Raw genomic sequence first — 22,378 nt, 5'->3', positions numbered from 1 at the left:
TCTTGAGGGTCCGGGTTCTCGTTTCTCTTGAGCGTTAAAAGACGCTGACTGAACCGCGTGTTTGGCATTTCGATTTATTACCAGGTTTTCATTCAAGTTGAGAGCAGTTAAAATGTTAATGAACGCCGGATTGTGTAGTTTTTTCGTTGGTTGTTGTATGTCGTATAAAAATATTGTAGCTTTAAGTCCTGTTGGTACTTTATCTACATATATCACCTCATTGTCATGGTTTATGGTTACTCTTTCTGAATTTTCTATAATTTCAAGTACGGTTTTTGCTCTAACAAATTTTTTGTCTTCTAAAACTTGTAACTGTCCTAAAATGCTTTCGGTCTGTCTATTGTGTTTCTCTTCTAGTTTTTCGTCTTTAACACGTTCGACCGGTACTTCTTCATCGTCCGTTAACAGTTTAAGCTGTTCTTGTTGGGGCTCAACATTATCCGTAAATGTTTCCTTCGTTGCAGTAGTCTTACTAGTTTGTGGAGGTAATTGGGGTCTAAGCCGGTTAAGATAGGACAGTTGAGCATTTTTATGTTTAATATTATTATCATGAAGAACACGTGCAGCATGTGGCTGCTCTTTAACATATAAATGTTTCGGAATTAGAATGAATTCTTCAGCAGTCATCATTAAGTTGTGAGGTACTTGTAACAAAAATAAAGTATTTGTCGAACTAAATGGAAGCCTTCTTTACTCAAAATAATCGCACGTTTTTTGACAACACTGGTTTTTGGAGTTAATAAGTATTTGTATGCTGTCTCGAATCGTTCGATGTTTGCGATTTTAACGGGTACGTTTCCATTGACTACATTGAGCAAACATTCACAAACAAGTGTTATGATCTCACGATTTGAAGTTTTTCTAATTAATCTTCTTAGCTGGTCAGGTTTCAGTTGTACCATATGCCGCAGAATAGATAAGTTTTTCTTTTTCATTTGTGATTGGAGTAGTTTCTGCTTCAGATAAGGGTAAATAAAAAACTGTTGGCCCAGGTGGTGTGATATTTGAACAATATCTCAAACAATCTGATGTACGGGGGTCCAAGTCGATTAGAAGATGTCCAAAAGAGTCTCTGGTAGCTAATTCGTAACAGTTTCTCAAAAATTTTGATACATTCAATTGTCTTCCTAATAGATCTAGTTGCTGAACGTCGCGAGGCGATTTGAACAGAATGATGTGTGAAGTGTTCAAATCAATCGTACGCGACCATCGACTTTGTTGAAACAAGTTATGCTTAACATATATTACATCTATCCCTCTATGTCTACCCGCTGTCGCTAACCTAACAAATTCCTTGTCATTATAGATGTCTTCACATGAATCATCGAAAACTAGAAGAACATTTTCTAATTTTCTCACAGATTCGAATCCGTCGAATTTCATGAACTCCATATTCACTTCGCGAGAAGACACTTTTTCTGAGAATGCAGGTTGCATCTCTTTGTAAAGATATAGAACGGTTCCAAATTTAGGGTAAAAAGTATTTCCCATCAGAAGTTTCAAAATTAACTCAGTTTTCCCGGATCCTGAAGGTCCCACTATCGCCATAAAAATTCTTGTCGAAGTATCAATCACTTTATTCATATTCTTGGGTTTGGTAGTACGTAACCAACCAAGCCTGATAAAATCGAGAACCAAACTGACGTTTCTTCGCAACTTAATTTAGTGAAAGAAAGTTTGAGAATGCAGAAAGTTAGTAAAATTAGAATTACTACCATTTGCGCAACAAAAACTACTTCAGACCTTGGCAAAGTTACATTGTTACAAAACTTCCATGATTTTTTTTCACTGTTTGTCTCGTTATAAACAAACTCTGTTACTAATGTTGCGTCAGGTTCATCTACTGCTGTTGTTGCTTCTGACATTTGAGAAACTATTTATTCTACAGACTGCGTTAGACTTTTTCTCTCTGCGAATGAAGCTTGTAAAAAATTAAATTACTTTTGAGAACAGTAAAAAATTTCATAATGTGTGAAATCTCTATCATTTATGTCATGCATTTCTAAAACAAAGTTTGCTGGGATATTTGCGGTTTTTTTGTAGTACATTATTTTCTTCACAGTATCCTCTTTCACAATCGTCTTAATCTCATCTGGCAATTCACTGCTGTTTAGATCCATCTGAACTCCTGGCTGACGTTTGGGTACTAAGACTAGTTCGGGAAGACATACTCCTCGCTTGCTGGCTAACATTTCTGATAAACTTGAATCTCTGGAAGTATACAAATTGATCAATAACTGGAAAAAACCTCTTCAACGTAGACAACTCTTCTTCGGAAATTATTATTTGCTCCTTCCTCTGAACAATTTGGCCACTGCAATCAATACGCTCTATTCTCGTTAATGAAATTTTAATATCACCCTCTGGAGTCATCCACGCACAAAGCATTGAATTTTGTGATAGGTATGTCTCCACTTTCGCTGATCTCTCGCTGTTGTTCATTTTTCAACCAATCATAAAAAACCTTGGTTTTCTTCAAGGCACAATGATTCCTGGAGTTGTAATGTGGAATATGTTTATTGCAACTTGGATAATTTTTAAAATATAAGTTTTCAACCCGAGGACAGCCCAAATCATCTAGGTTTTCAATCTTTCGGTCCAAGAACTTGGCCAAAAATTCTGTCTTTTCTTTTCCTTTAGCGTAAAAAACGGCACCAGGATTTCTCAGCACAAAACTCTGAAGTATTTGATTCAAGTTTATATAAAGATAATCACCGTTTTCCCAATGGAGACCGTGTAAATAATTAGTTAACCAGTTGTAAGCTTTTTGTTCAAGCTTTGGTAGTATATTGAAATTCACTGGAGGTAGGAAAATGAGTCGATCGCTGTAGTCTGAAGTTGTTATTGCTAATTCTTTAACCACAAAGGCGTTTTTCTTGTAACGAAAGCCTTCCACGTCAAGCACAACTGATCTCTCGCCTAGCATTCTAGTAAATGATAAACTTCTGGTTTTTTCAACTTAATGAAAAGGCAGAACGCTATTCCACTCAAATGTCCCAATAAGCTGTTGTTACAGTTCCAGGGCAACATGTAACAGTACGTGGGACCCTGTTGATAAAATTCGTGTATAAATCCGGCCGCATCGTGCAAAATAGCGTGCAATCGTAAAATTTTGGAATTTTTCAAATATTTGTCCAAGGAAGAGTTATCAATACCAATCAAGCCACCATAAGGTCTCAACTTAATTAAAATGTCGTAGTTAAGGTTATCAGAACTAACAAAAAACAGAGAACATGCAGCTAGAAAATAGTTGCGTCGGTTAGAATTATCAGGATAAGTTTGTTTCAAAGACGTATAAATTTCGTGAATTATTTTCAAATCAATAGGAGTTACTCTGCTTTTTTGCAATTTCATTATTTATTTTTTCCAACACCTCTCCAACCTGCTGAATTTCAAGCCAGTGGAAATAAAAGTGACCTTGCAAATACCATTTAGACTCATTAAGATAACGGTGGTAAAAAATTAAATAAACCACCGGAAGTTTTTTGTATTTTGATAGCTTGTTGAAACATAGACGGATTTTTCTCTCCAAGTCTTTATCAACCCATAATGAGTTAAAGTCAAACGAATAGTCGAAAACGTTTTCATAATCAGCAATATTCAAATCGCTCACAGTGCCATACTTTTGTTTTGTAGAAATGCACCAAGAGATTTGTTGAAGCTCACTCAAATAAAATTGTTCTTTGAAAATCAACTCGTATTCTTTCTTTGAAATTTCTTTTGCCCTTTCGAGGAAGACGACGTAGCGTTCATTACATAATTTGAAAAATGAGTTTTTTTCTGCGGTTGAAAACACTCTTAATTGTAAATGTTCATTATCAATATCTTCAGTACACCAAGTTCCCTCTAATTTCATTTTTCTTATTTCAAAATTTGACAATTTTATCATTTGGTATATTTTGCCCAGAAACGGCCGCCGCCTTTTGAGAGTAATTTCAATTTACTGCCTTTTCACCATAAAATTTAGGTCAAGTTAAGGAATTAGTTTACTGCTGCCAACAGTTAAGCTACGCTGCCAAAATGGCCGGCGAATTTTTATTATATACCATAAAAGTCAATTCCCCGTTCACTAACAAATTTCAACTAGGTCGAAAGTTCATTTACCCTAAACAAGCATAACAATTAATATGATTCATATAATTAATCAGGACCAATAATTAGGACCCCAAAATTTGGAATTAGAAAGATTTTTGTATCGTGTCCCTTGTTGTTAAGCTAAACTTAGCAAGATCCTAAGTAGGGGGTCTTCTGCTTTTTGGGTGGAAAATCTCTTTCGTTTACAAAATCCTAGGATGAGGGTCCTCCAAAAAATTAAGGACCCCTTTCCTAGGATTTTGCTTTACGTGAGGACCCCCCCCCCCCTTAGGAAGGACCCCCCCCCCCTTAGGATCCGGGACACGATACAATACTACTGTTAGTTTATATTTTTTTATTTTTCAGCTCGATAAAATATTAACCTTTACACGTAGGCATCCCAAAAACTAACGAAGATATTATGAAATTTGAATTAATCAAGTCAAACTATGCATTATCCCTTACACCTAGGCACCACAAAAACTAATAAAGTTTTCGGTAGGATTTAATAAAACCATATCAAAAAGTGAATCATCGTAATGGCAAGTTATTGCTTCAATCCCGCAGTGGAACGGATTTTTTCTCTTTTTTTTTCATGCAACATCTGGTATCAGAGAGAAACGTCACAAAGAATTGCGTGATATATTATGTTGCAGCCAATAAACTTAAGCCGTAATTTTGACTGAAAAAAAATTCGAAGAAAATTCTCTGCCGCAACAAAAGGAAAATGAATTTACGAAAGTAAAATGAATGTGTAGTAGAAGCAAATGAAATATAATTAGCTTGAAACTATTTAAACTTTAAAAATCGATTTGTGAATAATGTTCTTAATTAGTTTGTTTTGACCAGATATTGCGAAACAGGTACCTGCCAATGTGTGTCTTTTCAAAATCCATTGGAATTTGAGACACTTTTCTAGTTTAATAGAAAAGTAACGGTTTCAATTCCAGCTTTGTCATTTTACTGTTTTCTATCTAGTTCCTCAAATTAAAGCAGAGGTATCCTAAAAATTTTCATGCCGCAGTCATTTGATTGGAAACTAGGGAGAACCGCATTTTTTTGCCAAACATAGAACCGCCCACCCAATGGAACAATTGGATTGATCAATTTCTCTTAGCAATCATAGCAAAGCCAAATCTCGACGTCGATAGCCTGAAGAAACCATTCATGGCGTAGAAAAAGATACCCTTGCTGAAAGAACCTCAAATTTCAGAAAATGATTAGCAGAGGAAGGTAATGAACCCCAGCAACAAAAAACGAGGTACGACAGATCGCAGGTGAAAATTTTTTTTCAAAAGAGAAGAGAAAAGTCGGAAGCAAAAGAAGGTGCGAGGCAGAAAAAAAACAGATCTATCTTATACTTAATCCTGGTTGTGGAAAGTGCCTGAGTCTTTTCACAACAACACCCTCGGATACAAGTCTTGTCACTCTCATTCAATAAGTTTTTGATCTTTCAGAAAATGAATTCCTACAACCATTAAATATCAGCTTCGAACATAACATATTGCTATGCCGCAAACTAAAAAGTCAGGAAGCTTACTAGCAACTTTGGGGAGCATGTTTGAATCTAGCCAGATCGAGCGCATAGTAGGATCATCTGAACAAGATTAGATAGTTGATGTTTTCATTTCTAATATTAAAAAATGTCATATTCAACAGAAAATCCTTCTCAAAAGGCTACACCCAATGCCCTATATCAAGAAACCACCAATAAAAAGGGACTCTTTAATTTCTTATAACAAACAAAGAGCGCCGTACAAAAAATTCAACTCGCTAAAAAAACCTAGCCTGAACGTTAAAAATTTGATCCCTTTTGTAATATGTGGAAATAGCTAATATGTGTTTTTCTTGTTATTCTCCATAATAGCTTTATGCCACTGCGCTTTCCTCAAAAAAGCAGCAGCCATCAGTATAATCTGAATAATATTTCACACTGCTTAGTGTGATCAGTGTTTCTATAAGTTCAAGTATAAAAAAATTAAAAACCTCCGCAATTTGTGTCTGTTTTTGTCAGTTTTCGAAGCACATGAAGCACAAACGAAGGGAATATTTCCTGAAGAGACAGTAAGAGGTTGTTTTTGTCTACATATGCACGCTGCCTCATGGATGGAACCAGCAATACCGTTAGTTTATATTTTTTTATTTTTCAGCTCGATAAAATATTAACCTTTACACGTAGGCATCCCAAAAACTAACGAAGATATTATGAAATTTGAATTAATCAAGTCAAACTATGCATTATCCCTTACACCTAGGCACCACAAAAACTAATAAAGTTTTCGGTAGGATTTAATAAAACCATATCAAAAAGTGAATCATCGTAATGGCAAGTTATTGCTTCAATCCCGCAGTGGAACGGATTTTTTCTCTTTTTTTTTCATGCAACATCTGGTATCAGAGAGAAACGTCACAAAGAATTGCGTGATATATTATGTTGCAGCCAATAAACTTAAGCCGTAATTTTGACTGAAAAAAAATTCGAAAAAAATTCTCTGCCGCAACAAAAGGAAAATGAATTTACGAAAGTAAAATGAATGTGTAGTAGAAGCAAATGAAATATAATTAGCTTGAAACTATTTAAACTTTAAAAATCGATTTGTGAATAATGTTCTTAATTAGTTTGTTTTGACCAGATATTGCGAAACAGGTACCTGCCAATGTGTGTCTTTTCAAAATCCATTGGAATTTGAGACACTTTTCTAGTTTAATAGAAAAGTAACGGTTTCAATTCCAGCTTTGTCATTTTACTGTTTTCTATCTAGTTCCTCAAATTAAAGCAGAGGTATCCTAAAAATTTTCATGCCGCAGTCATTTGATTGGAAACTAGGGAGAACCGCATTTTTTTGCCAAACATAGAACCGCCCACCCAATGGAACAATTGGATTGATCAATTTCTCTTAGCAATCATAGCAAAGCCAAATCTCGACGTCGATAGCCTGAAGAAACCATTCATGGCGTAGAAAAAGATACCCTTGCTGAAAGAACCTCAAATTTCAGAAAATGATTAGCAGAGGAAGGTAATGAACCCCAGCAACAAAAAACGAGGTACGACAGATCGCAGGTGAAAATTTTTTTTCAAAAGAGAAGAGAAAAGTCGGAAGCAAAAGAAGGTGCGAGGCAGAAAAAAACCAGATCTATCTTATACTTAATCCTGGTTGTGGAAAGTGCCTGAGTCTTTTCACAACAACACCCTCGGATACAAGTCTTGTCACTCTCATTCAATAAGTTTTTGATCTTTCAGAAAATGAATTCCTACAACCATTAAATATCAGCTTCGAACATAACATATTGCTATGCCGCAAACTAAAAAGTCAGGAAGCTTACTAGCAACTTTGGGGAGCATGTTTGAATCTAGCCAGATCGAGCGCATAGTAGGATCATCTGAACAAGATTAGATAGTTGATGTTTTCATTTCTAATATTAAAAAATGTCATATTCAACAGAAAATCCTTCTCAAAAGGCTACACCCAATGCCCTATATCAAGAAACCACCAATAAAAAGGGACTCTTTAATTTCTTATAACAAACAAAGAGCGCCGTACAAAAAATTCAACTCGCTAAAAAAACCTAGCCTGAACGTTAAAAATTTGATCCCTTTTGTAATATGTGGAAATTCTCAAGGAAACGTTAAATGATCAGATTTTTCAAAACAAACACCAAACGCCGAAAACACAAAATTTATGCAACTTTATTACTCCTCATCTTGAAAAAGATTGTGATTCAGCAATTTTTGTCTTAGAAACGCATATAGTCAGTTAAAATTACGCGATAAAACAAGCAAACAAGGAAACATTCATTCAGTATGAATGAAAGCACTGGCACATACCGCTTTGTAACTGGTTTTATAAACTTGTCAATCTGCCCAATTATTTTCATCGGGTCATGGGCATGCCTGTTAAAGACATACCGGTTACCAACTGATAGACAGAGGATAGTTTTGCCTCAAAATGTAAGTAGACAAACACAAGTCAATTTCAATGAAACTTTTAAAAATTTAGAAAACAATAAAGGCGCTGAAGAAAAACCGCATTTTCCAAGAAACCTGAGTGATTAACAATTAAAAAATCTGAGAAGGGAGTAAATGCATTGGTTGAAATGTTCAAAAACTTAACCAACGCGAACATTATCTCTGAAGTACAATCTCTTTTTGGTTCAGTTAACAATTAATTGGAAATTTTTTCCTGCTCTATTAAGCTTAGGTTACCCGTTAAACCCAATTTTGAACAAACAATTAGTTTACAATTGGATTAAATCACACTCACACTCAAACGCATTCAAAGAACTGAAGAACCGCATCATTATTTTCACCGGAAAAAAATTGTTTCGATTTGAAGAAAACTTCATGTTCAAAGACTGATGCTTCACGTGACGGACTATATGCAACTTTTGAACAAATGGACAAAGAATCCTAGAGCGATCACTACAGCGTTTGCACCCACAATCATAAACTCCCACGAGATAAAGTGTTCGAGGACGGAATTAGAAGAGGTGGCGCGGGCAAAAGAAAAGTTCTAGAAATATTTTTTCTTATGGTTCAGAGTTTGAAATCGCAACAGAACATAAAGCTCTTCTATTTTCGTTAAACAATAATCAAGGTAATAAGACAAATCATAGCAGGTCAGTAAATTAACTCGGTGTATAAATCAATTGCTTCTGTTGTATTTCTAAAGACGTCATATGCGAGGGAACTCAATGGGGCATACTTAATTAGTTTCTAGGTTCCCTTTCAAAAAAAACCTTACCTACTTCACAATAATGAAATTGTGCTTGCAACAATCAACAAGCTCTCCTAAAACTAACTTGTAAAAAAGTTTTAAAAAGAAGAAAGGAGAAAAGTTTATGAAGAACGAAATTCATGAAGAACAACATTTTTGGAAAACAGAATATTTCACAAGCAGTTGCATCACTTCGGTTGTTCCAAAATTAGATTTTAATTTTTTTTTATCGGATAAGTGTTGGTGTTTTTTATCAACAACTTCACTCGAGTTAAACTCACTTATACACTTCTTGGACAAAAACAAATTTATTCTCCTTGTTCGAGTTCAGGGTTCAAAAACTGATAATTTCACACAAAAAAAAGGAATTTGCTGTAAACTTTTTGACAAAAAGTGTCTCTGATCCTTTGAAAACTATTTTCGACTCTGAGCTAGAATTGTTTTTGTCCCCCGTCCTTTGCACCAACCCTTGCTCAAAAAATATTAAGGAATTCGATGGCAAGTTAAGAAAAGATCGTGAGATTGGTTTAATTTGCAGTAGAGTTAGGAAAGCCTCTGGAGAAATTTGAGGCTCATTTCGATTTTAGAAAGGACAAATTCTCGCTCATCGACAAAAATTGGTTGTTTCCGCAGCTGTTCTTTCTTTTTTTTATGACCCACCTTTAGGAGAAATATCGGGGACAGTTTGGAACGAAGGCCGTGGTCGATAATAACTGGTTGTCTGCATCTGTACAGAGAGCTCTTTTTATCATCACGGTAGAACTGGCTTGAAGTGCGTAAAAACCTCCGAATGATTCTGAGAGCCTCAAAAAAGGAAAAAAAACGATAGATTTGGAAGCGAACGAAGAAACCGAGAAAAGTTTTGCGGGTCATTGAATGAATTGTGGGGCGTACACATGCAACGATCGGTTTTCAAAACTTCCTCGGCCGAAGGTGATGAATACTACGTCGACTCATGCAAATGTAAACTTTTTAGAAGACCATGCTTATCTTCAGAGATTTCCAAAATCAGTCAGACTGAACCAACGGTCATGTTTTTAGTTAAAGTAATTTAAAAAAATTCTGCAAGTAGAACAGTTTTAATTTAGTTTTATAAAAGGGATGAGAGACCCAACAGAATGGTTAAAAAATTGTTCACACAGTAAAAACTAAACTGCTCGCCTTGTCTCTTGACGAACCAAATCGAACTCCAAACGCAGCAACCAATAAAACAGTTCGAGTTTTTAGGTTTACAAAACAACCGTCAATTGAATGGTTTCCGTTAAAAGTTCTCCTAAATCTTAAAAATTCTCCTATAACTTTGTGGAAAAACCTGGTCACCTGTTCAGTTGGCTTAAACAAAAAAAGTCAACCAAGTCAACCAAAAATGCACGGGAAAGACCAAAAAAGAACAACTTGAAGCTGGGTACCTCAACATTTGCCCATCGGATGAGAAAAGGCTATTATATGACGGCAAACAACAGACTGAGAGTCCTGTCAATGAACCCATTTCTGCAAAGGAGTTAACTGGCTAAGAAAAACAATGAACCGAAAAAAGGGACAGTCTAACTGCACAGATCTTACGGTAGCCCTCGATAACGGACACATTCTTAGGAAATCGGATTTCGCTTTCTGACCCAAAAACACCCCGGCACCAACAAAATCTGAAGGAAAAATTCAACCATCCTTTATCATGCCTAGATTAGCAGGTTGAAGAAAGACCAACAGACAAGAGTCGGACTGACAAGACCATCATCTGAAAATTCAACCTCGCCAGAGTCCTTTGTTGATCGTAGCCAGCTCATTTTCCGCGGACGTGGAAGAAACTCACATGACCAATTGAGCGTCAGTGTTAGACACAGATATCAAGACACAGACTGACTTCTTTCACAAATACTTAAATAGAAGCCAGAATCTTTCTTAAAATCAAATCTTCCATTTTTTGAAACGGTATGATTCCAGATTATAATTTGTGTTGAACCAGTTGGGAAATCTTTTTTGTTTAATCTGAAAGAAAACTCTTATCGTTTTATAATTCTTTCACTCGTAACATTCGTTTTTCTAAATTTATCATAAAATCTATAAAAATGCTTAGTAGCCTGGTCTTCGGGGAGCTTTTCTCGCTGAAACGAATCAAAGTTTTTCATCAAGTTTTCTTGTTCTAATCTCTTGAGCCTATTCAGTCAACTTGTATTAGTGGTATCGTAAAACTGTATTAATCCTTTTTAAGAAACATCGAAAAATTCCCTTACCCGAAGAAGAAAGTGAAATCTTACTATTATGAAAAAGGCTGCAGCTACCAGTTAATCCTATTTTTCAGGGCTGACACAGCCACCAGTCGTACATCTCTATTAAAAAGTTTTTGCTTAAAAAACAAATAACTCTCCTGAATCTATGCCATGCAAATTCAAGAAACCACAAAAAATCCAATCGTGAATTTGTGAATTTTGTTATTGTTTTTGACCGTTTTCAAAAATTTCTGGCAGTGACGATGTAGGCAGTATAAAATAATCGATTTGAGGAGTAGTTTTGAGGAACTTAATATAACATGTAATAATGGACTCTGTTTTTGTTTGAAAAAAGTTTTCAAGATGGTATGTTCAAATGAATTTAGCAGTGTTTGATCTAACAAGCCTTTCCATCTTTTTTTTCAAAAAGTGAGAAAACATATTTACATCCCATACATTTTTTCCGCAATAGGCAGAATTTAATTTGAAAATATTAGCTTTTTTCTTCTATAATTTTTCTATGAGATAAAAATTCTATACACGGTTTTTTCAAAAAAAAAATCCTCTTTTTTCCTCACCTGACTGTTTTACTAGAATCAAAGAGTCGCAGAAACTAGTTTATATCTTATTTCAACCATTTTGTGAAACTGTATGAAAATTGTATGACACGCAGTTTTCCATACACTTGATGTATGGAATTGTATGATTAGAATTTTCGGTGTATGGAGGTCAACCCGGGTAGCGAATGGCAAATAGCACAAACGATCGGATTAAATTGATTTAAAAAATCAAAAATTGAACCTTTTTCGAAATATTGAAAAATCCAAATCAAAATGTAATTGAACTATCACCAAAAAAAATCAGTTTAAATTTAATGACATAAAAAAATTTCAAATTTAGTTTTTCTGCGCAAGCAGTTTTTTTCGATTTTGAAGAAAAAGCCGAATATTTAAGCTTGGGCTGGTTGTTCTATTCAATCAATTTTCGACTTTCTAATAATTGAGTGTTTTTGGTATTTTTTCTACACTACCTATTGAAAAAAGCGTATGTCAGTAGCTCAAATGTAGAAAACTCATGTGTGATCAATTTTTGCAAAGTTTTGGGGGTTTAAAAATTGTTTTTATCAATTTGGGATAATTAATGCGCGCTGAATTGCGTTCTCATATAATGCTTGAGCGGCTGATTGATATGTTCCAAATTCAACTGAAGCTAATTATTTGGTCTGGCCAATAAAATAAGAGATGCTGAAGACATCATTCTTTAGTGTAAAATAGCGAAAAAGTGCACATTAGCGAAAAATTGTACATTACTGCTTCTTTTTTCTCCTATTTCGCCATTTCGTAAACCAAAAACATTTTTAATTTGCTTCAAGTGTTGTCGGATCATTCAGGGCGACGACAACACTTCAAACAGGTTGTTAAGTGTACACAACCTGTTCGAATCTCTACCATTGCAGCATCATGTTCAAAAAATCAAGACTGCGAAGCGCTTAATTTTCCGACTGCCTTTTAAGCTCTATGAAGTATTGTTTGCTTTGAAAATATCGATGAACTTTTCAAAAAATAAAAATGAAAATTTTCAACGCTGTGTTAAGTACAAGGTGGTATGTTAAGATAAAGCGAACAATTAAAAAGACATTCCAATCAAGGATGCATCAATTCACTTTGGAACGACTTCTAAGACAAATTAACGGACCATATTTGACTATACAAATGGACTATTTTTTACTCAAAGTCCCTCACACAAAAAAAAATCAGATGAAGTAGAGAAAAGTATCACTGATGAACTTTTTCTTTTTCTGTTCTAGGAATATTTTTGGAATTATTGTTCCGATTTTCGATACGAAAGTAACGGAATATTTGTGCTCGGGGTGGTTTTTTTTTTCTTCAGGCAAATTTCGACTTTTTAACTAGCCATTTTTGACGGAATTTTTTATTTAATTCAACAGGTATTGTTGTCCTGAGCTCAAATTTGAAAAAATATTTCACCTGTGATCATTTTTCGTAAAGTTATAGGGGTTTAAAGATTGCCTTTTTGGCCAATTTGGGACAATTAACGCGTAAGCGGAGAGTTAATCCGTCTTAAAATCGTTCTAAATTGGTTGAAAGAACCTTATTTGCCATAATTGATTTGATAAAAGGAGCTAAATCTATCTTTTTGTTTTTTGAATGGCGTGTGGGGGGATGATTTTTATCCAAAAATTTTCATTTTATTTTATTACATTTAGTTTTTTAATGTTATTACTGCTCCATAAAACCTTAAAAGGCAGTCGGAACATTCAGGGCTTCGCCCTGATACGAGCGAGCAGTCTTGTTATTTTTAAAAAAGGTACTGCGAAAAAATGCGAATGTGGCTCATTTCGTCCCCTACACGTTTCGCCCCTCATAATTTCACTCATATTTTCCTTTCACGTTGTGTTTCTAATTTTGTTGCACATTTGAAGTTATATAATCACGTTTGAAACTAGATTTAGGATTTGAGGGGCGAAATGTGTGTGGGGCGAAATGAGCCAATAATTTCATTAGCGGTGAAACGTATCTCGGATGAAATGGATGAATACCAGAAAATACGGTTTGTAACTACGACTAACCCATTCTTTGCAGGTAAATGGTGCTGCTAATGGGGAGGGGCTGGGAGTTAACAATAAACAGGACCTTCTGACTGCGATTGAGAGAGCAGAAGTGATCAGTAGTCATCTGAATGAGAAGCTACAGCTAGACGACCACGAGAGTCAGCTCAAGTGGCTGCAGGAACATGTGCTATGGGGACCCAACACAGAAGTAAGTCCATTGAGGCATTATCGCTTCACATGTTTGTTCGTTTTTTCGCCGAAACCTAAACGATTCCGGTTATTTTTCCTATTCATTCGCATCGCATGAGCATTAATTTTATGATGTTACGAGTTGTTTCATTTTTTAAGTATGAGAACCAGATATGATATTAACTGAGGAAAAAACTCCGATTCGGATAAGATTCAATGCATTTCGGTAAAAACCATGATCAGGAAATTCTGAATTGAAACAAAAACTGCACATAAAGTTTGTAAGATGCATAAAACTAAGAATTAAAAATTAGGTGAAATTCACCATAACAATACACAATGTGTTCCGTTCGCTCAGTCCGCTGCTCCTCAGAACTTGATGGTCAGCTCTTTTTTTCTGTACTCGTCCTTCGTATTGATTGTCGGTAGTCTTTGAGCTATTTCTAGTGCTTCTGGAGTCAGCAAAGTATTCTGGTTGGCGTGAGAGTTTATAATTTTCGTTGATCCCAGAACAGCCTTAAGGAAAACGCCATAGGTGATGCAGTGGCAAATATGATATTTTTCATGAGTTGATTAGTCGCATGTCAATTTTCAAAAACGTCGGACAGTTTGAAACAAAAAATTTACTTGGAAAGAAAAAAAGCCGTGATACTCAACGCCGATTGTATCTCAGAACTTTGATTTCGTTTCACTAGCTGAGTTACATTCACATGACTTGCTTGATAATTCTTACAATTACTCATGTCGTCCAGAGCAACGAACCACATTTTAAAATATGTTCTTATCAACCCTTGCAGAAGAGTGGCAAAAAAAAATCTTTTTTCTTTTTCTAGAATGAAAGTTTCAAATCGGTGGACCTGACGATAAAACCTATTGAAAGCTAGTCCTCCATAGATTGGAAAAAGTAGGCGTTGCTCGCTCAATTTAATGAAAACTTTTGTGCCCGTTGTTATTAATCTCTGCAAGCTAAAAACCTTCAGCATAGCCGGTACAAAAACTTCTTTAAAAGCCTGACTAAACACTGTAAATGCAGTTTAAATTGTAATTTTTTTTTTCAGGATATCACCCTCACTTCGAACACAAATGAACTGGGCCCTCGCAAACTCTTCTATTATGGACATCTTGTCAAGGTAAGGCACAATATCACCAACTGATGGAAACGAAAATGTCTATGTGAGGTCTCAAAGACTTGTCCGAAACACGTCATATCAGGGGGATTTAGGGAGGGGGCGTCGAACGCCCTGTTTGAGATTAGGCATCTCAAACAGGATGCGGTAGGTGGGCGCCTTTCTGCATTCAGGGATTCAACACCCTGCCGTCCCAAAGGGTCCCCCCTTTGTATTATTTTGAGATACCAATTTTTAGTGACGGACCCTAAAAATTTTCTGATGGGGCCCCTGGCGCCAATATATACTAAATTTGAGGGGGGAGATTGCGCCAAAAAACTCAAGGTTTTGGCTAAAGTTTTCAAAGCCTTTTTTGCTAGTTTTTGCCCAATATGGTCTTTTTAGTGCTTTGCGAGAGCTCGGAAAATCAATTTGGTCGACCAAAAAATGTGTCATATGCCGAATTATTGTTGTAACTCGATTTTTTTCAGACTTTTTGGCTATTGTTCCAACTTTCGATGCGAAAGTAACGGAATATTTGTGCTCGGGGTGGTTTTTTTCAGACAAATTTCGACTAGCCATTTTTGACAAACCTTTTTATATCTTTCAAAAAGTATTGTTGTCCTGAGATTAAATTTGAAAAATATTTTACTTGTGATCTTTTCTTGTAAAGTTATGGGGGTTTAAAGATTTCCATTTTGGTCAATTTGGGACAATTAACGCGCGATATATTTCTCCCTTTAACGCTTAAGCGGAGATTTAATTCGTTCTAGAAATCGTTCCAAATTGATGTGTTACTAGGTGCGAAATCTATCACTTTGTACTTAAAATGGCGCGTGGGTGGATGATTTTTGCAAAAATTTTAAATAAACAAAAAATATTTTTCTATTTTACATTTAATTTTTCATGTTATTACTGCTCCAAAGACTTTAAAAGGCAGTCAGAACCCTCGCGGCCTCGACCTGATACGAGTAGTTTTGTTTGTTGTACGATTGAATTTTTTGAGCTCGGCGTGGTTTCTCATCCAGACAATGTAAACTGTAGTCAAAAATTTTGGACGTAATATTTTAAACCATCAATTTATTGGTTGAAAGAAGCTTATTTGCCATAATTGATTTGTTACAAGGAGCAAAATCTATCCATTTGTACTTTATATGGCGCTGTGGGGGGATGAGTTTCATTTAAAAATTCAAATTTTAGAAAAAAAAATTCATTTTCTTTTATTACATTTAATTTTTTAATGTTATTACTGCTTCATAGACCTTAAAAGGCAGTTGGGACATTCAGGGCTTCGCCCTGATACGATCAATCTTGTTCGTTTATGGACACACATTTTACTTTACCAAAATAAAACGAAACGAAAAAACGTTGAGCTCGAATGATGATCAAATGTCTTTTTTCTGCAACAAAAATAATATATGTATACTTTCGCATAAAACCCCTCATTTGCTTTTAAATGTATCATGCAAGGTGATGAAATTATATTGGTGTATTTAAAAGCGTTCTCGCAATGAGATTTCATATAGTTGTAAATGTTCTGAATTTTCCAGTGAATGAAACCTTAGTTGCAAACAATTTATTGTGATTATTATGATGAAGTTATCGGCGCATTTCAGTCTAAAAGTGGGAAGCATCTGTTCGTATTTCTGTTCAACGACTTCCTCCTCCTCACAGAGAGCATGTGTGCGTGGCACGATGCCCAGAAGAAGCTGTTCGACGCCAGGTGTCATGAGCCATACCTCACCCAATACAGACAACCCATGCTAATCACAGACGTACAAGCATTCAACTCCTCCTCCGGAGTACTCGGTTAGTCATTCCATGCTGATTTAAATTATCTGACAAAATGAACATTTGAATCACTTTTTTCATTCATCTGATCATTTTAAGAAAAAACGAACAAGACATAAATTGTTCAGACACTAAAGCTTCGCAACTTTTCAATCGACAATATAAAATCTAAAATTGAGTTCCTTTTGGCTCGATTTGTTGATAAAAAATACGCTTTTCTTTTCAAACCAAATAGTACCAAATGAGTGTGCTAGTTCCCACATAACGTCTAGTAAAAATATTGTGTCAAAAATCAACCACATTCAAGAACCTAAACGTTTCCAAGTGCGCCAGATTTAACAAAATCGAGCAGAAGAAATAGTCCAAAAATAGAAAAGTTAGTTTTTTGCACAACAAATTTATTATAATGTAAAGAGAACACTTAAAAAGTTTTGATTCAGTTTGATTTGGAATGAATTTGGTGTTTGATTAAATGGCTTCTTACCAGGAAAATTGTTGCGCAGAGAAAATTTTTTTTCACGTTTTTCATGTTTTTTAATTTCACACAAAAACAACAACCTCAAATAAATTTGCGATGGTGCAGAGCAATATACTCTAACAGACCCTTTTGAGCTGTGGTTCTAGCTTTAGTCAAGAAATTTTGCCGGGAAGAAGCTTATCAAATAGGCGGCTTTTACAAAGAACAAATAATGCAATTGTCTCTTCGGTTGAAGCTAAATCCGCTTAGTCAAAGCGGTATTTCAATTGAAACAATTTTTTTTGTTTATTAAGCTCTTAGTGGTTTCTTAGTGAGGCTTAATTTACAGCCTCGACAACCACCCGCAATTTCCTATAAATTGAAAAAATTTTAACGAATTAAATTTTAAAAAAAGGTTTTTGCTTTGTTAACTTATTTTTTTTGCTGAGAAGCAATGTTTAGACAATTTGTGCTTGTTACACAGCCACTGAAAATTCTGGTTATACTCAAATGAAAGCATTGGTGGTTTTTTGGTAGTAAAATTTATGAAAATTTTTAATCAGATTATCCAACTGTGACTTCTGGCTTCTACAAAAACAAATAAAAAATAAAATTGATTTTCTTGATGTTTTACAGTTTTTATGGAAGTTCAAACGTTTCGACAGTTTTTAATTATTTTTTTTGAAAGTTTTGCGCAAACAGAAAAATTGAACCCAGAATTTTTGTAGATATTTCATACTTTGACTGTTTTCTTAATGCAGAGTATGATGCAGCAAAAAAAGACAAGGTTGAGAAACGTATATCTTAAGTTGCGATTTCAGTTGTTTCAATCTTCTGAAGTCATTTATGCTGAATTTTTCTCGTTCTAAGCTTTTGTCTAGTTCCGCTCATCTCACCACGCACATAAACTACACAAATTAGAAAAAAAAATTAATTGTTAAGCTTATATGAATGTGCTTGGAAGGTTTTCTGCTACTTGCACGCTAACCGACTACATCAACAAACTTATTTTCTCTACTTAAGGATAAAATTTTTCTATCATGATTAAAAAGTCATCAAAATTATAAAATATTTTTAAAATTTCGAGTAAAATCGATGAACATGTAATTGTAAACTGTTTATGTTTCAGATATTCGGTGTTTGAAACGTATGAATTGGACGCGAAACAAGAAATTAGCGCATGCTTTTTTGTTTGATAACTACTTTGCCTGCAATTGGCGAACATTTAATTCTGCTCATAAAACTAAACCTAGTCTAGGCTTAAAGTCTTTCAGCTTACGCTAAACCGCATACTGACAAAAACAAAATAGTTTAGGCTAGACGTCAGAAAAAAGCGATAGAATCCTGTCTCGACATTGTCTTGGCAAAATTTTGCAGCATTTTTATCTAGAAGCTTACTCACACTTCATTAATTGAGCACAAAAGCTAGACAGCTTTTCTTTTTTTGCTATTTTCTTCTTTTAATTTTTTCGGAAATTTAATTTTTTTTCTGCGCCAATTAGCAGACCAATAAAAATGATGATTTTGTCTAACTAATATGATTTGCCGATGAATTGTTATTCCGCATACTAACTTTGATGGAAAAATCTATCATCATTAGAATTTTTGTTCAATTTTCCAGGCTCAAAACAAAATTTCTATCCTAAAATTGTCAAGATTTCATCATCAAAAAAATTATTTTATTGATAGATGTAAATTAACTACCGACAACTTTTTTTACATCGTTAGGTGTTGATAAATTAGTAGTTTCTCAAACCATGAATCTGAAAAAAATGCATTTTTTAAACTTGCGTTTTTTTGATGAAACAAAAATTTGAATAGTTTTTTTTTCAGCTTAATTTGCAATAACCAGTCGAAGCCATAATTTTTCATCTGGAAAAGATGCTATACGTTGATGTTAATAATAATTATATTTACAAATTTTCAATTGTTTTTCGAGATAGCTCTGATTTTTTGTTGAAAGCTACTGTTGGTCACGTGTTGGAGGAAAGAGGTATATTGCTATTGTCAAATATGTATCAGACCATCAAAATCTCTTCTTTCCCAATTATTAAGACATACCCATCAAAAAATTAAAAACGATAGCAACTTTTAATAGGAAAAAAGGCCTATTTTTAACCATTGGCTCTCAGATTTGTGAATGAGGTAAACATTTTTAAGCAGATAATTTTTTAACAGGCACCGATTGAAAATAGCTTGTACTCAACATTCCGTATGCAAAATCTGACCGGAAAAGCGAAAAAGAAGTAGAGGTTCGGCACCATCAGTGGACTTTCGATTTGTCTAATATCATTACTGGAAAGAAAATACAATACTAAACTTAAGCTCGTTTTTTTGTCAGTATTTTCATTAGTTTCAGTAAATTTTCGACTACCGAATTGAAGGAAAATGACATAAAATTACATGCGGTTATAAAATTGTACTTGATGGAAACCCAGCCTTAATTGAAAATACAGTTCTTGTAAATAAAAATGTACGGTTGACAGTGCAATTAAAACAACGCTTCCTCAATTTAACCCCTACACCTATTCGAGTGTTTGCAGTTGAATTTTGCAAATAGGTTTTTTAATCTCCGATTGACACAATTCTTCTACCCATTTGTTCTAAATGTAACTCCAAGGAAGTTAACTTGATCCCCATCCGCCGTATAATGCTCTCTCTCTCTATCTCTTCTATCTTCAATACCCCCTGTTCTTTACCCCAAAATACGCGTTTAATGTATATTTTCAGAGGGCAAATAAAAACCTATTAAAATCTTCAGGCGAATACATCATTAAAATCTTTTATTGTGGCCCATTAGATAAGCCTTTTTTCGACGTAATCAAGGCTTAAATAGGAAGTTCTTTGTCTCACTTGAACAATCTGAAATAGCTGAAATTGTCCTTTTGTCAAAAGGACTATCCATTAATCTACTTTTTTGCACCACGTTTACATTTAATGGTTCCATCTGGTTCATTTTTCACAGTTACAAAGAAAACCAATTGTCGAATTTACCTCATGTAATGTTTCTTGAAGCCTATAAATATGCCATTTACCATCATGAAAGATATAGCCATGATAGCTTGCAAATTAACGATTGTTCTTGTTTTAGGTCTGGACAATCACATTTCTTTCGAATACCGGCTGAAAAAATACACTCTTAAGGCTGATGGGGCCGCCAAAAGGTCAGTTTTAGAAGCAACTCTGAAAATCTTCGCTGAAAACTTAAAAATACTCGAATTAAAAGCTCGAATACTCGACTAATACACTCGAATACTCGACAATATTTGTTTATGCATTTTCTGCAATTAGTGTACGCCAAAACAATGTATTGATGCGTTATTTTTCCCACAATTATGTTAGGTAATGATTGGAAGGCTCGTTTTTACACTTGACTTTCAATAAAAAAATTAGGTTCTGTATAAAAAACTTCTAATTTTACTAACACTTAAATGCTTGGTAGCGAAAAACTTAAAATCGAATTATTTGAAAAAAGAGTTTTCACTCGCTTTCAGTCGTTTTCAACGTGAAGATTTTTTCATAATTAATGTTCTGAAAGTTTTGTATGATTTTTCTAGGAAAAGTTGGATGAGTGCCCTTAAACATGCGATCTCTGACTACGTGGAGATGGTGGGAAAGCGAGAGAGAATCGTCGGCTGTCCGGACGGGAGGGGACTGATCAAGATAGAGGTGCTGCATGCTGAAAATGTCGCCATTCTCTCAGGTAACAAAAATGACGCTGGCCTGAAATGTCAACAGGTTTTCTTTGCCATCCCAAGCAAAGGCTTTCATTTTGATTACAAAATAACTCAAACACATTCATGGTTACGTTGCAAATAGTAGACAGTTCATAAAGTAGATGCGTCAATTCTGATTTGGCTTCCGACGTGTCTACTTTTTGTCATGTCTACTATTAGACTGCCCTCCCGCAGAAAAGTACCAAAATTATCTAGTATCAAAAAACGGAAAAATCTAGTATCAAAAAGTACAAAAAAAATCTAGTATCAAAAAATACAAAAAAGATCTAGTATCAAAAAATATCAAACAGATCTAGTGAAAAAGTACACAACATATCTAGTATCAAAAAGTACCAAAACGATCTAGTAAAAAGAACAAAAAAAGATCTGGAATCAAAAAATATCAAAAAGATTTAGTATCAAAAAATACAAAAAAGATAAGTGGAATTGCCTTCAGACAATAAAGACGCCAGCCTCCTCAGTCCTTATGTCAAAATCACCCTCGGAGACCAGACCCTGAAGACGCCAGGGGCGAAGGAGGGGGAGGGAGGGGAGAAGCCTTCTTGGCACTACCCTGGTCAACTGGTGTTCTGTGACCTGGAAAAAGAGACTATGTGGATCGCACTCTACATCAAGCGCAAATTTGCGCCAGATGGTAAGTCGTAAGCCAAGTCGGTTGGCCCATCTAATGCTCTTGCGAATAGGACTTTCTGTTTCTAGTCTTACAAAACATGTTAGCTATCATGATGTTTATGATACTGAGCGTAATCGCTCTTGTAGGGCAACGTACCATAAACGTGGAAATATAGCCGCCAATGGACAATAGTTAGCTTACAGAAACTGCAACCAGAGCAAAATAAACAATGATGAAATAACAAAACCTATCTTGCAAATAAGATGAACACAACTTCGAATCCTTTAGTTTTAACAATTGCTCTCGACTTTCAACTTGAAAAAAAATTTAAAGTAATATTTTCCGCAAAGCTTGCAGAGATTTATTACAAGCTACAAAAATTATGCCCTGTATTTAACTTTACAGTCACATCTTCCTGTTCTGACAGAGTACGTATGCGCCAAAGAATTCCCCCTCACATGTCTACCTGCAAGTGGGGGCAAAGTATCCAAAGAGCAGGACTTCGACCTCGGAGACGGACAGGGTACAGTCAAACTCAAAGTCCTTGTTAGCAAGTTTCAATCTTGACGCCAACGTAGCTGACATCTTATGTCGCCTCAACCCAAAAATGTGAATTCAACCCGAAAATGTCGCCAAATCCCTTTAGTTTAAATCAACAGTTTTATATCATAGAACTTGATGGAATTCGGAAGCCGAAAAGTGCGATGCAAACTATAAATTAAAATTTAATTTTCATTAGTTGCAAAAAATGCATAATGTTTCTGCAATCTAAATGATTAAATAATTAATGTCAGATTACGTGCAATTGGATAATGTTTTTATAATAGTACTTTTCCCGAAAAAAGCCCCCAAATAAATTGAGAAGAATTGATAAATGAGCTCTCTCTCTCTCTCTCTCTGCTCATTAAAGGGGATTA

At 35.0% G+C, this 22,378-nt stretch overlaps 1 protein-coding gene across 2 annotated transcripts; it reads left to right on the top strand.

The window, feature by feature from the left end:
- The first annotated feature begins 5,920 nt into the window (after positions 1-5,920).
- Positions 5,921-22,289, top strand: LOC134842925 (intersectin-2-like). 2 transcript variants are annotated; one of them, XM_063859457.1, is made up of 9 exons: positions 5,921-6,197; positions 13,600-13,776; positions 14,816-14,887; positions 16,480-16,672; positions 19,075-19,104; positions 20,203-20,275; positions 20,669-20,814; positions 21,285-21,482; positions 21,889-22,289. In XM_063859457.1, exons 1-9 carry the CDS (start codon positions 6,177-6,179, stop codon positions 22,026-22,028), a joined length of 1,050 nt encoding a protein of 349 aa, XP_063715527.1. In that variant the 5' UTR covers positions 5,921-6,176; the 3' UTR covers positions 22,029-22,289. The 2 variants fall into 2 exon arrangements, with proteins under 2 accessions (XP_063715527.1, XP_063715533.1); XM_063859463.1 differs by lacking the exon at positions 19,075-19,104 and having other exon boundaries at positions 21,889-22,288.
- The last annotated feature ends 89 nt before the right edge of the window (positions 22,290-22,378 follow it).

Source organism: Symsagittifera roscoffensis, chromosome 1 (assembly GCF_963678635.1).
Source record: "Symsagittifera roscoffensis chromosome 1, txSymRosc1.1, whole genome shotgun sequence".
In the NCBI taxonomy this organism is placed as follows: Eukaryota; Metazoa; Xenacoelomorpha; order Acoela; family Convolutidae; genus Symsagittifera; species Symsagittifera roscoffensis.
The sequence above is the reverse complement of the archived record's forward strand: the minus strand, read 5'-3'. Positions and strand labels throughout refer to the sequence as shown.